This window comes from Anolis carolinensis, chromosome 5 (assembly GCF_035594765.1).
Source record: "Anolis carolinensis isolate JA03-04 chromosome 5, rAnoCar3.1.pri, whole genome shotgun sequence".
In the NCBI taxonomy this organism is placed as follows: Eukaryota; Metazoa; Chordata; class Lepidosauria; order Squamata; family Dactyloidae; genus Anolis; species Anolis carolinensis.
The window spans coordinates 173,050,329-173,064,977 of NC_085845.1; the positions used below are offsets into that span (position 1 = coordinate 173,050,329).

General features: G+C 38.1%; 1 protein-coding gene across 3 annotated transcripts in view; it reads left to right on the top strand.

The window, feature by feature from the left end:
* tmem184b (transmembrane protein 184B) overlaps window positions 1-14,178 on the top strand; it is a 57,439-nt gene extending 43,261 nt beyond the window's left edge. For 2 of the 3 annotated variants that reach the window (XM_003227158.4, XM_008120308.3), the window contains exons 5-11: window positions 891-981; window positions 1,417-1,492; window positions 5,407-5,498; window positions 6,215-6,384; window positions 7,529-7,723; window positions 8,959-8,982; window positions 10,317-14,178. In XM_003227158.4, coding sequence (XP_003227206.1) covers window positions 891-981; window positions 1,417-1,492; window positions 5,407-5,498; window positions 6,215-6,384; window positions 7,529-7,723; window positions 8,959-8,982; window positions 10,317-10,558 — 890 coding nt within the window. In that variant the 3' untranslated portion in view covers window positions 10,559-14,178. The remainder of the gene's footprint in view (window positions 1-890; window positions 982-1,416; window positions 1,493-5,406; window positions 5,499-6,214; window positions 6,385-7,528; window positions 7,724-8,958; window positions 8,983-10,316) is intronic. The other variant, XM_008120309.3, reaches the window with a different exon arrangement.
* Window positions 14,179-14,649: the final 471 nt, after the last annotated feature.

The window sequence follows — 14,649 nt, forward strand, 5'->3', positions numbered from 1 at the left end:
GCTGTTCAGACTTCTTCCCATATGGCAATAAGACAACAATATCTGAAACTCACCTGTAACTGTTCTTGCTATAGCTGCAAATAATTACTTCCCTGTGATCTGACATCACCCATTATAGGTTTAAATTGGCAAAGGAACCTGTAACCCTCTGACTGTGGTTAAAATAAATTCTCACCATTGGCCAGAATATCCAGGGCAGATGGGCATTGTAGTCCAACTACATCTTGAAAGCCAAATGTTCCTCAGTTTTATTCTAAATCATCTTAAAATATGGATAATTTTAAAGGGTGCCCAAAATAATAAAAATAGATTTTTACAAAATGAAATAGAAACCATTGCAAAAACTGTGGATGTCAGGGACCAATAATTCTTCTTGTCACACTGGGCATGTGTGGTGAAGCACTTACATATAATGTAACAAGAGTTCATTTATCCTTCACACTATTATTTCATTCATACAGAGGTTTTAATTAAACTCATGTAATTAATAGATGTTTCTTTAATTTGGTAATGGCAGTAGTACATGCAGTGTGATTTTTTTTTTGAATTGATAGGATGTAGATATTTGAGGAATGAGCCAGTGTTGTGTTAGTCAGTGTGCTCGGCCATGGAGACTGGTTGACCATGAGTAAGTCATACTCTCTCAGCCTCAGAGGAAGATAAAGGCAATCAAATCTTGCCAAGAAAACCCCACAATAGATTTGCCATAGGGTTACCATAAGTCGGGAAGAACTTGATGGTATACAACAAGAAGAAAATGTTTTTTGCTGGGGAAGGGATATTACCTCCTTTTGTAGTTTCCCCCTCCTGTTTGTAAAAAAAGCCTTCTTTTAAAAGTAATTTGAATATACTTGGCAATGTTTCCATTTTACTTCTTTTTATTTTGGCAGCTTTTGTTATCTACAATTTCCTTAGCCTGTGCTATGAATACCTTGGTGGGGAAAGCTCAATCATGTCTGAGATTAGAGGAAAGCCTATTGAGTAAGTATTGCCTATCTCTCTCATTCTGTCGTATATGCATATACATAACCATTTTCCTTGGTGGGATGGGAAAGGCGGCTAGGGACGTCTATCTGTCAGAGCACTTATTTTACCTCTGCCACTAAAATTTATCTTATAAGACAGATGTCCTAATGTTAAATGAGACCCCTTCATCTGAGTATCTGGACCAAGCTGGCTGGGACCATTTGTTTGCATATGAATTTGGACTTGAAGCCTTTGTGCTCTTATTCTGTCCAAAAGCCTTCATTTTAGGCACAATAGTGACTGTAGTTTTATGTTGTTGTCTTGCCCAAGGGCCTAAAGCATTTCAGTCTTCGATATTGCAGTACACGTTTATTATGTTTATTTAAATATCAATTTTACATCAAGCTTGATTGTTATACTTTGTTGGACATTTTGTTGTATTGCTTTTAGGTCCAGCTGTATGTATGGAACTTGTTGCTTATGGGGAAAGACATACTCTATTGGATTTCTGAGATTTTGCAAACAGGTATGGTTTGACAGAATTTGGTTCTCTTCGCACTGCATTATACATCTGGTGTTACTAATGTGCAGTTTGTCTTTGTTTCTCCCATTAAATTCATTCCTGCATGTTATGTTTACTGAAACACTTTCTGTTCTACCTCATGGATATTTGTACATGATGATCATGTGTTGATTCCCTCGCCTCCTCCCCCAAATTATTCAAATTTTGTGCAACATTTTTGGATTGTTTCAGCACAAAGACTATATTGTAAACTATATTTTCACCCTGACACCTTGGCAAAATATGCCTGCATACAAGTAATTCAAAAATCTTTAAAAATGTTTGCGCTAATAGAGATTGTTAAAGAAAAATTGTGTAAGTAAAATGAAAAAATGTGTAAGTAAAATGAACTTATCACAAGGTGTAGTGAACACATAGAGATCATTATTACAGTTGCTATCATTTCTGCTGTGCCCATTCCCAAAACTGGGACACTAGTCCACTTACAATTTAAAACAATATCGTACTCCAAAGGTACCGTATTCTGTCTGATTTTGAAAGCTAAGTGACATCAGCCCTGGTCAATGTTTCGATGAGATATTGACAACCAGTACGAGGTGCTGTAGGCTATATTTCAGAGAGAGAAACTAACAAAACCACCTCTTGAGTATTCCTTGTCTAAGGAAACACTGTGAAATTCATGGCCTTGCCATAAATAAACAGGTTCAAATTACAGGAAAGGAGATTCCACCTGAACATCAGGAAGAACTTCCTAACTGTAAGAGCTGCTCAGCAGTGGAACTCTCTGCTCAGAGTGTGGTGGAAGCTCCTTCCTTGGAAGCTTTTAGACAGAGGCTTAATGGTCATCTGTCAGGGGTACTGTGATTGTGCTTTTCTTACATGGCTGGGGAATTGGACTCGATGGCCAATGTGGTCTATTATTCTAGGTGATGTGAAGGCACACACACACACACACATACACATACAGCATATAGCTAAAAACATACAAAGTATTCCTTCAGTTCAAGTTGAATTGAGAAAAAGAGGCTATGTGGCCAATGAGTTGAGTGTGATGAGGGAATATGAGGTGACCTATTAGTTAGGAAGTGTGGGCATGGGTGAAGGTCTGATAAAACTAGGTTACTTTTAATGTATGTGTGGTATCAGGCAATTAGTTTTCAACAAGGCATGTAGATTTCTGACTTGCTTGTGTATATTGTTTATTTCATACCTCATAATGGGCAATACTTAGTTGTAGCTTCTTATGGGTGATTAAATATCATGTGCTCATCATATGGGACTGTGCATAAGATTTGCAGAGGAAGCAGTCCAGCATGAGCCACCAAACTACATCAAGGGAACCTCTCCCATTTTAATTGCAGTGAATAAATTATATTAAATGTTTCAGCCATAAATTGCTGAGATGATGACAAAAATTGTTCTTGGTATAAAGTGTCAACAGGATTGAGTAGTCAGTATTTTCTGCTCACCCTTCATCCTTCTCAAATAGTTCTTCCAGGATTTAAAAAAACGAGAAGGTCTGATCTGTGGCAGCCCCAGTCACTTTCTGGCTACAGATGCAGGACATGACGTGTCATCTTGCAGGAGCAATTTCTCTGTTCTGGTTGATGTGTTAATGCTAATGTTTGCAGAGTGATTGTGTGATAGAGAAGTCAGAAAGTTTATGAGCAACAGTTTTGCAGTTGGGATATTATGCACTATTAGACAGAAACTTGAATGGTGTGAAATTGTAACTGGAGAGGGCAAATTCCATATTGTACTCTGACCTTTCTGTTTTTTTCTAGACTTCTGCATGATGACACAGTAAATGTCTGTGTTGCTGGCACCCACTATTTTTCCCATATGTCTTAACACTTTCTTCACCAGGAAGTGTCCAAAAATAAATGCTTGTGGGTTTGGGCTGCAGGAAGATGAATAAACAATCCCTAGAACAGAGAAGAGGAAGTTCAGAGGCACAGTTTAACAATTAGCTTGACCTTTTCCAGTTCACAACTTGGCGATGACTCACCAGCTGGCTTGTGCTGGGATTCTTAATCTCCCCGGTTTGTGATTACCACCCAAGACCATTTTATCAGAAGCAATCTTTTTTCTTCTATCTTTGTCTTTCATATGTCAGCAGAACCAGGTTCTACTCTGTGTGTGCTTACCACAAAAGAGGAAAAATGAAATCTTTTACCGTTTCACCTCATTGTTTCTTTTCTGAATATGATTACTAGTTTATAGACTGCCTGGAAAAAGAAAATGGGTACAACTGACATTCTTTCTGCTGAGAGAGAACTTAAATCGTAAACATGGAGGAGATTTAGTAAGTGATCTAGTAAAGACCCTTGTAAAAATATAGACAGTCACACATCTAAAACATTTCTAATCTATTCCCAGGCATTGGTTACTCTTGTTCTCTGAAGTCTGATCTGCTAAGATGAACAAAGCATCTTTATAATACTTTGTATGAGCTTCCCTAGATAACTGGTAGGCCACTGTATGAATAGAATGTTAAAAAATAGATGGATTTTTGACCAGATGCAGCAAAGCTACTATTTGTATGTACTACTTACATTGCTTTTTGGGTCTGTAACACAGCTCACATGAGACGAAAAAAAGAATCCCCACAGAAGCTCACATTAAAACAAAAACGCTAGAGCAAAATAAAACATTACATGAAATATTTTCATTGAGAGACTGAAGAAGCACGTGGCCATTAGTGTGTTTAAATTAGTTCTATGTAGGCAAGAATACATCTGATTGGGTTGATGGAAGATGGAGAAGTCATCTTCTCTGCAGTAGAATGTATGTATGGTTACTAACCTGCAAGATGAAACTTGGTTTAAAACACTAGATCATATTTAAGACATTTGCTACTTCCCTTTGAGCATTTTTTTCAACTTCTACACTTCTGTCTGGAATTTCCCTTTCTTTGGGCAATAATAAGGGGAAATTCTTGCCAGAAATACACACTCAAGTATGAAAGAAAAAAACGTTATGAATGTTATTGCTAGTTCTAACAAGAGTAGACCCATTGAATCTATTGTAGAATGGTAAGTTAGGACTTATGTAAATCTTGTTGAATTAATGTATTTACTCTAGCTGACCATACTAATAGAATTCAGGCCAAGTAAGCAGAGATAAAGGTCTTCAATGAGAGAAGCCAATGAAGAGCTATTCTAAGAAAAGCAGCTAATAAAAAGTATAGTCAGTCCTGCCCATCATTAGACCAGCCCATTTAACGATGACTAGATCAGGCATGTCAGCTTATGTAAGACTGAGAAATCCTTTTTCTTAATGTGAAATAAACACTAGCAAACTTAGGTGTTACAATGATCTGTGTAGCCTCTGATGATTACTGGGTTGTGTACAGAACAGATTGCTAATGTTATTCTGAATAGACCACTAGGTCCATGAACTATTAAAAATCTCTAAAAACACCATTGTTTTAGTCTCAAGATAGTTGAGAGCTGGCTAGTTTTCTATTCTGTCATTAGTTCCCTAAACTCAAAAGATGTACATGGTTCATCAATAAGATTTGGTCTTTAAAACTTTCTTACCACCTTTTCAGAGTATTTTATTATTATATATTCTGTCATGGTATCTTTACATTAAGTTAGAGCTGATGCTTAGCAGATAATTTAGCCTTTCTTGATAAAATTGCAGAGCTACTTGTGAGTGGCCTCTTGCAGTATCTGGTCTTCACTAGAGTTGAAGCTATATTTGAACATATTTTTATCCTAAAAATCTGATTAATTAAAGGATACATTGTTGGTCTGTGTGAACAGAAATGCTGATTATAATTCTGGGTTTAATGTGCTTAATTGTTTTGAAGATGGTTAGAACTGACTGGAGATTAAATATTAAATTAATTTTTTTAATTTCTTCTTTTCTATATTCCTTTTGTTTGCCTCTCTACTTTCTACCACTATCAGGCCACTTTGCAGTTCTGTGTTGTGAAGCCTCTTATGGCTATTATTACAGTCGTCCTTCAGGCATTTGGCAAATACCAGGATGGAGATTTTGAGTAAGTAGTTTAATTATAAGGAGATGTCTTTGTCAAGTGATACGAGCTTGGTAGTCCTGTGACGAAATTTCAGAATGTGTTTAATAGGAAGAAGCTTGTCTGTCCTTAGATTTGAGAGAATGAAAGAACATTTTGACTGCAAGAAAATACACTATAGGGATTTCCTTATCTTCCCTAAAGAAATTAGGGACAAATAAGTTCTTAATTTTACACTGGCTTGAGTGTTGGACTGAGATTCCGGAAGACCAGGGTTTGGATCCCTATTTAACCATGGAAACCCACTAGTTGACCCTGGGCAAGTCGTTCTCTCTCAGCCTCAGAGGAAACCAATGGCAGACCTTCACTGGAGAATTCTTGAGGGTAACTGCAGTGCCTCTCAACCCACTTATATGCACTGGAACAATTTGATTCACTACTTAGTTATAGCATGGAAACCCACTAGGCGACCCTGGGCAAGTTGTTCTCTCTCAGACTCAGAGGAAACCAATGGCAAACCTTCACTGAAGAATTCCTTGAGAGTAACTGCAATGCCTCTCAATCCACCACAGGCGCTGGAACAATTTAATCCACTACTTGGTTATAGTTGCGGTAAATCATTTATGAGTGTCTTGGCATATGAGTATCATTTTCTGATTGATCTGGGTAGAAGAATTTGCATAGGGAGAAGTCTTAATCCATCCTGAAAAACTGAGTGTTTATGTTTTCTTTTCTTACAGTGTCTCAAGTGGATATCTCTATGTGACTATCATTTACAATATTTCTGTGAGCTTGGCCCTCTATGCCCTCTTCCTTTTCTACTTTGCCACACGTGAACTGCTCAATCCCTACAGCCCCGTCCTGAAATTCTTCATGGTTAAGTCTGTCATTTTCCTATCCTTCTGGCAAGGTGAGATATCAGCGTACGTACTTGCAAACATAACAGAGAAGACTTGGTACACTGTTAAAATCTTAGCAGGCATGCATCTTTATCTTCTTGGTTTTTAAAACTGCTATCCTAGGATAAACCTCATTTTCTTGTGCTGTTTTGTGTATTATTTTCCTCACTATTTACATTTATTATACTTCTCACTTCTCAGTTCCTGGCTATCAGTCTCACTTCATTCTAATAATATAACTCATCAAATCTGATAATGAGAGATTTCAGGAACACTTTGTTTTCAGTTCTTTGTCTTGATCAGGATGACAACTATAAAATTTTGTCACATTTTTTAGAAATAAAAACCACATATTTTCATAATTTCTGCTTTTTGATGTTGTTAACAACACACATGTGAGTGGATGTGGCCTATTTTTATTGTGCATCATTGCAACATCTATGTTGTATCACTACCTCAGTGGAATCAAACAGTGGTTGTTTTAGTTCCAGGATGAGGAAAGTATGAACGATGACTCACAGGATCCACTGAGCCCCCATTTTGCAGGCCCCCAAAATCCTCCAGAAAGCCCCTCAATGCCTCTTGAATATACCAGACAAATGTCTATGTGATTTTTCAACAGCACATGTCCCCAAACCATTCATGATTATAGATATTTCTTCAACCCCCAAAGCTCCTAACACTTCTAAAAGGCAAGCCTCCCTCCCCCCAACAAACCATAAAATGTGGGAAATGCCCACTGTAAGTGACATATCATTTCCAATATACATGGGTGCAGCCTATGGAAAGGACTTGACTCCCACACCAAATACAGTAACCAACACCAGTCTGATTGGTGTTCATGAGCCATATTAATCGGATTACAAAAAAAAAGGTTTAAGGGGAAACTAGCTTTACTGTTGTAACGTTTGCCTGTTCTGTGTCATGCCCAACATGAATAATTGCCTTCTGTGATCTATTTGACCATCTTGTTACACCTTAGCTGGGCCACCAAATTAATAGAAAATTAATATATAAACATCTGGGAATAATAAAAACATTGCAATGGTAAATAGATTAAGATAAGGAAGTGGCAACAAAGTCAATATCAACAATGGACTCAGGGCTGTATACTATTCTATAGAACTGAGATCTCCCTCAATTTTTACAATTCAGGGATGTTGTTGGCCATTCTGGAGAAGTGTGGTGCCATCCCTAAGATCGACTCTGCCAGTGTATCTGTGGGTGAAGGAACCGTAGCAGCTGGCTACCAGGACTTCATTATTTGTGTGGAAATGTTCTTTGCAGCAATTGCTCTGCGCCATGCATTCACTTACAAGGTCTATGCAGACAAGCGTCTTGATGCACAAGGTATGGAGGCAGCTCAGTTCTGAGTCTTGAATGAGAAGGAGATGTTAATACAGTGGAATTTATTCACCTCTAAACTCTCTACATGGGCATTTTAACATAATTTTCTTTCACATTTGCATACAGATCCGTATTTAATCTAGTTTTCATTTTCTCTTGAAATGCAGTCTGCTGTTGGATTAAGGGGATCACTCGTATGAGTCTCCCCAGATCTGCTTTCTATATCTATATAAACATTTCCTTCTATAGCAGTGGTTCGCAACTAGGGTCTCCAGATGTTATTGGCCTACAACTCTCAGAAATCCTAGGCAGTTTACCAGCTGTTAGGAATTCTAGGAACTGAAGGCCAAAAATATTGGGGACCTCAGGTTGAGAACCACTGTTCTTTGGATTATAAAGCTCACAACATTTTCTTTTTGACTTTGGTTCTATGAAAAATGAGAACAGAAGTCTTAATATGGAAAGACTGGGTGGGATTGAAGTAAAAGAGCAACAACAAAATTTATCTTCAGAGTGATATACAGCATTTGACAAGTGAAGAAAGGAAAGCCATTTCTACTTTCCCTTCGCTTGTTACTAAAAACTGGGATCAGAGCCAAGCTCTTGAACATAGTGATCAAAGTCCATTATATAGATTCTGTTTGTCCTGTTGCCTAGAGAACAGCAGAGCTGAGATGCACAGGCTGACTAAGGAATCCCCTCTTTTTTTGATATTGCAAGGGATGGATAACTGTGTACAGGTTGAGTATCCTTTATCCAAAATGCTTGGGACCATAGGTGTTTTGAATTTTGGATTACCTGTATATGCACATACATATATAATGAGATATCTTGGAGAAGATATTCAAATCTTAATACAAAATTCCATTTGTATTTTATATATCTAACCTGAAGGTAATTTTATGCAATTTTAAAAAATAATTTGTGCAGGAAACAAAGTTTGTGTGCATTGAACCATAAGAAAGCAAAAATGTTATTATCTCAGCCACCCATGTGGACAGTTTTGTAGTATCCTGGTTTCAGAATTCTGGACAAAGAATGCTCAACCTGTAGGATTTTTCAGTCTTCTGTAAAATCTTGTATTTAATAGCTAATGCTAGAGAATTGACTATTGTTATAATATCTTGGTGGAAAACTCTAACTTGACTTTTCAAACTGCTGTTTCCTATATCTTTCTCTCTTGTTTTTGTTTCCTTCACTCCTTTTTCACTTGCTTTGGGCTTTGGTGTCTGGTGCAGCTGTTCCATCCTATGGGCCATATGGTAGGTGCCAAACTCTCTCTGCATTTGTTTCTTTTCTTATTTTCCACCATGCACTGGGTAGATAAGTCATGTGCTGCCCGTTGTTATGTGTAACAAATATATGCAGGTATACTTTGGGGAAAACATGGATTCAGTGGGAGGTTTCCTTGAGATTTTTGCCTCAACAGCTCTAACAAAGAGGCAAGTGAAAAAGACTTGCTTTTTCAGCAGTGAGGTTGTTTTGATGAAAACATGAAAGAAAAGTGAAGTTTCACTCAAGGATGCCTGCTGTACATGTATTTGGCTTCTTTCACTTACTGCTGCCCTCCAGTAATAAATTTAATACTCTTTACAATGCCATAGTATTTAGTGTGAGCGGTTGTTTTTGTTGAGCATTCATTTCTTGAAATTGCCTTCAATCTGTAGGGTTTATCTTCAGTATAGTCATTCCTTTCCTTTAAATACAGTGTTCCCTCACTACTTCGCAGTTCACTTTTTGCAGATTCGCTGTTTTGCGTTTTTTCAATAAACTCTAAAAGACTAATATAAATTTGATAATTTACAGCCTAAGGAAGGGAGGAAGGAGGACCCGAAGGGAGAGAAAAATAGCCCAAGCGGCAACGGGAGGAGAAGGAAGCAATTTATCAACACACGATGGGTTGATAAAGACTTAAAATAGTGTATAACTACTAAAATTATGTATAAATATTAAAATAAATATAGTGCCCCTACGTCATGGATTTTCACTTATTGCGGGTGGTCGTGGAACCTAACCCCTGCAATAAGCGAGGGAACACTGTACCCACATAGAAATGGAATTCATTTAAATGTAAAGTGAATGTAGAACAAGAACATAGCCATTTTGGTTGGATTGCATGCTGTAAACAGAATTATCAAAATTTGGGAGCAGTCGTATGTTGTGTATATTCCAAAATTTTTCAGTAGCTCTGCTTCCCCTTCCTCAGAATATACCTTCTGTTATGGACTTCTGCTCTCCTTTCTTTTTCTGTCTCTTGTTTTTCTCTTACTCCTGCCTTGGACCTTTCAGTGCCAAATGCCTTTTCTGAATGCATTTCCTAGCACCTTTCTCTTTTATAACTTTTTAAAATAATTGTTGAAACCTAAGTTGTGATCTTATGTGCCACCCAATTTGCATTTGGACCCTTTTAGTGTATGGTTACCAACTCTTCTTAAGTTGCCAAAATTCATTTCTAGCTAATTATTGATTTCCTCAGCATTCCACTGCTAACAAGTAGTACTGAAGGTGGATTTCTGCCCAAAGTTAAGCGACATCTAAGTGAGGCAAAAACAGATTTCTACTCTCTGTAATTCCTACTGTGCTTTCTTTTTCCCAGGTCGCTGTGCCCCCATGAAGAGCATTTCTAGCAGCCTTAAAGAGACCATGAATCCCCATGACATTGTGCAGGATGCAATCCACAACTTCTCCCCAGCCTACCAGCAGTACACTCAGCAGTCGACCCTAGAACATGGGCCGCCTTGGCGTAACGGCGGTCACATCATCTCACGCTCCCATAGCAGCTCTGGTGCCCGTGACCATGAGAAGACCCTGCTCCTTAGCTCAGACGATGAGTTCTAAGGTGGCAATGGATCATGCCATAGCCTGGAAATTTCCCTTTATTTATTGAGTGAGAAGTGCAGGTCATATCCCGTTTTCTTTTTTTTAAAAAAAAGAATGGTGCTCAACTCAGGAATGGGTCCTTCCTGTTGCCAGTTTTGAGCTGGGACTATTTTGAGTGGACCCATGTGGGTGGTTTGGACTGCCTTTTCCTATAGTCTTCCCTACAGGCTTCACATGAATAAGAACATTCACTCCACCGGGCATTACAGTAGAACAGTGATCCAGAATGCATAGAACATACTTTCTAGGTGGTTTTCCCCCACAATATTTTAGGGGAAGACTGGTGGTAGAAGGAGTCAGGCAAGAGAAATTGAAAGAAATGTGACTATATTCAACAATTTGCAAAGCTGTCTAAAATGTGAGTGGCTCGTAATATCGGCAACGGAAATTACTTTTCCCCACTACACTCCAAAGTTATATTTCCTTATAACTATATCTAAATAGTTATTTAGGTTATAGGTTGAACTCCAGTCCTAACTATTGTCTCTGTGTTAATTTTGACCAGCTCTGCATTCTGATTAGAATCCCCTTTGTTGTATTTCATGGTGCTGTGGTCACATGTGTGATCTGCTTCTGCTAGTGATTAGGATTCAGAGCTTCAGAGAAGAGCAGGAATCTGTTTTAGAAGAAGGGAAATAGATTACCAGGGAATTGTGAAGTGCAGCTTCTAGACTGAAAAAGGAGCAGATTTGAAATCATGTTTCTTGATGTGAAGGTTGGCTTCTGTGCTGGGTTTCTTACACAAAGTTCCAAAACAATACCAATTGCTTCATGAAGAAAATAATTTGCTCCATCTGTAGAGGAAACCATGTTTGAGAATGGACAGAATGCTGAAAGAGGATCCTATCCAGTCACGTTCTCAGGTGGATGAAAATTCACAACTTATCACACTTAGAATGAAGACCACACTGGATAATTATCCTTTAGATGTGCAGATTATCTGCATGCATGGTTTCTGATCCAGCAACAAAATCCACATGTACACAGATCCCAGTTGCTAGTTATGTCATGTGTGTTTATGAACACATGTTTATTTCTAAATTCTGGAAGTACTTCATGATCCTTTAAATTTTCACTTTTATTCTACACAAACTGATACTAAAATGTCTGTTTTTCTGTGCATTGTTGTGTTTTCAATTTAAGAACATCCATTGGAAGCTACTAGTACACATTACCGATGTCAATGTTTTACTTATTAGTTAATTTTAAGTGCCAGTAAGATAGTTTGCCAGGGATGGAATATTACCTCTTCTCTTCATCTCCTGTTCTGGGCCCATGTAACCATCTTAAGTGATGCACACTTATTATTTTGCAGTTGCATTCTACATAGGCCAAATGATTGAGAAGCACATATATGTTGGTTTCCTTTTGTCCTTTTAGTCTTGTCCCCTGAATTCTATGAAAGGTTGTTTTTGCAAGTAGAAAATCCCACCAGTCACTGGCTTTACTGGCCATTTTGGCATGCAGATAATTTGAAGTTGGAAATTCAATGGAACTAATTGAAGTGTATTGCACTTCTCTGCTGCTGTTATGGTTAATTGTGCCTGTATTAACACTGCCCTCAAAAAAGGGGAATAGCATTAGATCTCTTCCTTCCCAGACACCTCTCTCAATTCCTCTTCCTCATCTGATGCCGGTAATGTTAATACTTTTCTAAGCTGCTATGTATCTCCCACACCTTTTTGTGGTTAATGGGCGCCTGCTCACTTACGATACTTTCAACCCCTTCTGTGGAGAGTTTAGAAGTGAGAATCTCTGCGGTTTGATTTTTGGGGATCCCTTTTCTCTGTGCCTTACTATTTTCACTTAAATTCACACACCCTACATCATGGCCAAATGCAGATCTCAGGGGCTAGAACAGCAGCCTTTGTCCAAGTTGCGATCAATTGGGCAAGAGCATGTTTGTGTAGGGCTAGGCAGGTTTGCTGAGACTTGTGGCTATGCTTCCTGGAGCATTGCTTGTGCTGCCACTGTGGTTAGCGCTTCATTTGTTCCAGTAGAAACTGGGTGGGAGGTGGGATGGTGGAGCACAACAGTTCCATTCATATTTTCTGCTCAAAATAGCCAGAGGGGTTGACAGCTCAGGGGATGAAGGAAGTAGAAAAGAGATTTAATAGTAATGTGTTGCTATATATCGTTTTTAAAAAACATACCCTTTTTCCCAGTTCCACTGAGGTATATATTGAGTTAGCTTCAAAAATTTTGATGCTGCTTTTAAAACGAGCACCAAGTCCCTGATGTGTTGCCAGCTTATAACTGGCATGCTAATTATTAAGTGGTAGCAAATCAAGCAGTAATGTGTGCCACTGCTGCTAAAGTGTGCGTGAAGCTCTGCCAGAAAATCCCTACCTTTCCTTCTAGCATTAAACTGCTATGGGCTTTTTCCTTTGAAAGGACCTTGCTACATTGAAGCTACACAATTTTGAGACAGAGTTGTTAAAGCAGGGTTCAAAATCATGTCGCTTTTCTTTGATTGTATGTTCCTGCATGGCAGAGGGTTGGACTGGATGAACTTGTGATCTCTTCCAATCCTGTGATTCTGTGTTGCTGAACTCCTAGTAGCCTTAGCCAGCATAGACATTGATCAGAGATGCTAGGAATTGCAGTCTGGCAGCATCTGCAGGGTTGCAAGATTTCCTGTTCCTGGATGAAAGACCAGATCCCTGTACTTTTGGGAGAAGATAATTGTTATTGTGTACCAGAGCTAAAAACTTTTTGTGGAATAATACAACACAGCCTCATGAAACAAGTATTTCAAAGAATACTTCAAAATAACCTTTAATTTCTTTCAAATGCCTTTTCTACTTTAGGAATAGGATAAGGAGACATTTCTTCATTCATTGGAGACATTTCTTCATTCAAAGATGTGGCTGGAGTCTTTGCTGCTGACTTAAGATGGCATTTCAGTGTTGCAAAAAGTTCTGTATTTTTAATTACTTTTTATGTATTACACACACACACACACACATATAGTGCATTATGAGCTATTTTTCTTGAACCTTTCTATAAGTAATGGGTTCAAGCCAGTACAACCCATCAAATCAAGTACAGAGACCAGTTATAGCAAAAGACCTTGAGATTATTTTTTAAAAATGAAAGCACCAGAACAAAGGTGGTTTGGTTCCAGTGGGGATGTTTTGCTGTCTTTCAAGGCAGGAAAGGGATAGATCCAAAGAGCTTGACCCCGAGTGTAGCAATGACCATGCATTCCAATTAGAGCTTCTTAGAGGCTGATAATTAAATATGCATATGCACTAATCCCATTAGAATTGTTTTCTTCCTCACCATCTCTTTCCTCCTCCTCCTTGGTTCCTCCTGCCTACCATGTAATATACCCCCTAGGATTTTGTTTTTACTCTTTTTTTCCATGTAGTTTAGATATTTGTATATAAATGACTGGAAAAATAAATATCCTGTATGATAAGACAGAGTTACCTAGTTTTGTACCTATCATATAATAACTGATGTGAGCTCAGAGACAAGGTGTTGTCTCTATTTTGGTTTTTGTGATGTTACACTGCTTTGCAGAAACAAAAGATATGGCAAATTAAATATAGAGATAAAATAGATTTACTTAATATGCCTCTGACTGCTGATTTTCAATGTCTTGTCGTTTTTCCTCTTCCACCTCAATTCTTCTGCATATCTTCTGATTCTAGAATTCTGTAATTTAAAATTAAGCAGTTACCGTTTGAGTTATTCTGTATCTTGCAAGTGCTGTAGAAATATCCATGTTAGTCTGTATCAGTATACAAAATGATCTTGTAGCACCTTTGAGCCTGAGGAAAATAAGATTTTAGTATAAGGTTTCATAAACTCAGGTCTATTTAATCAGATGCTACATCTGATGAAGTACACTGCATTTGATGGTGTAGACTGAGTTTATGATTTTCTTTCAGCCTCAAAGGTCCTACAAGATCCCTTTATATCTTTTGACATGGACCAAGTTGATGACGGCATCAAAGATTGGAGGCCAACAAAAACAGAGTACCCTTACTCACTGAAATTCGTTTTTCACGTTAAGGTGGTTCTTACCCCAACCAGTGAAC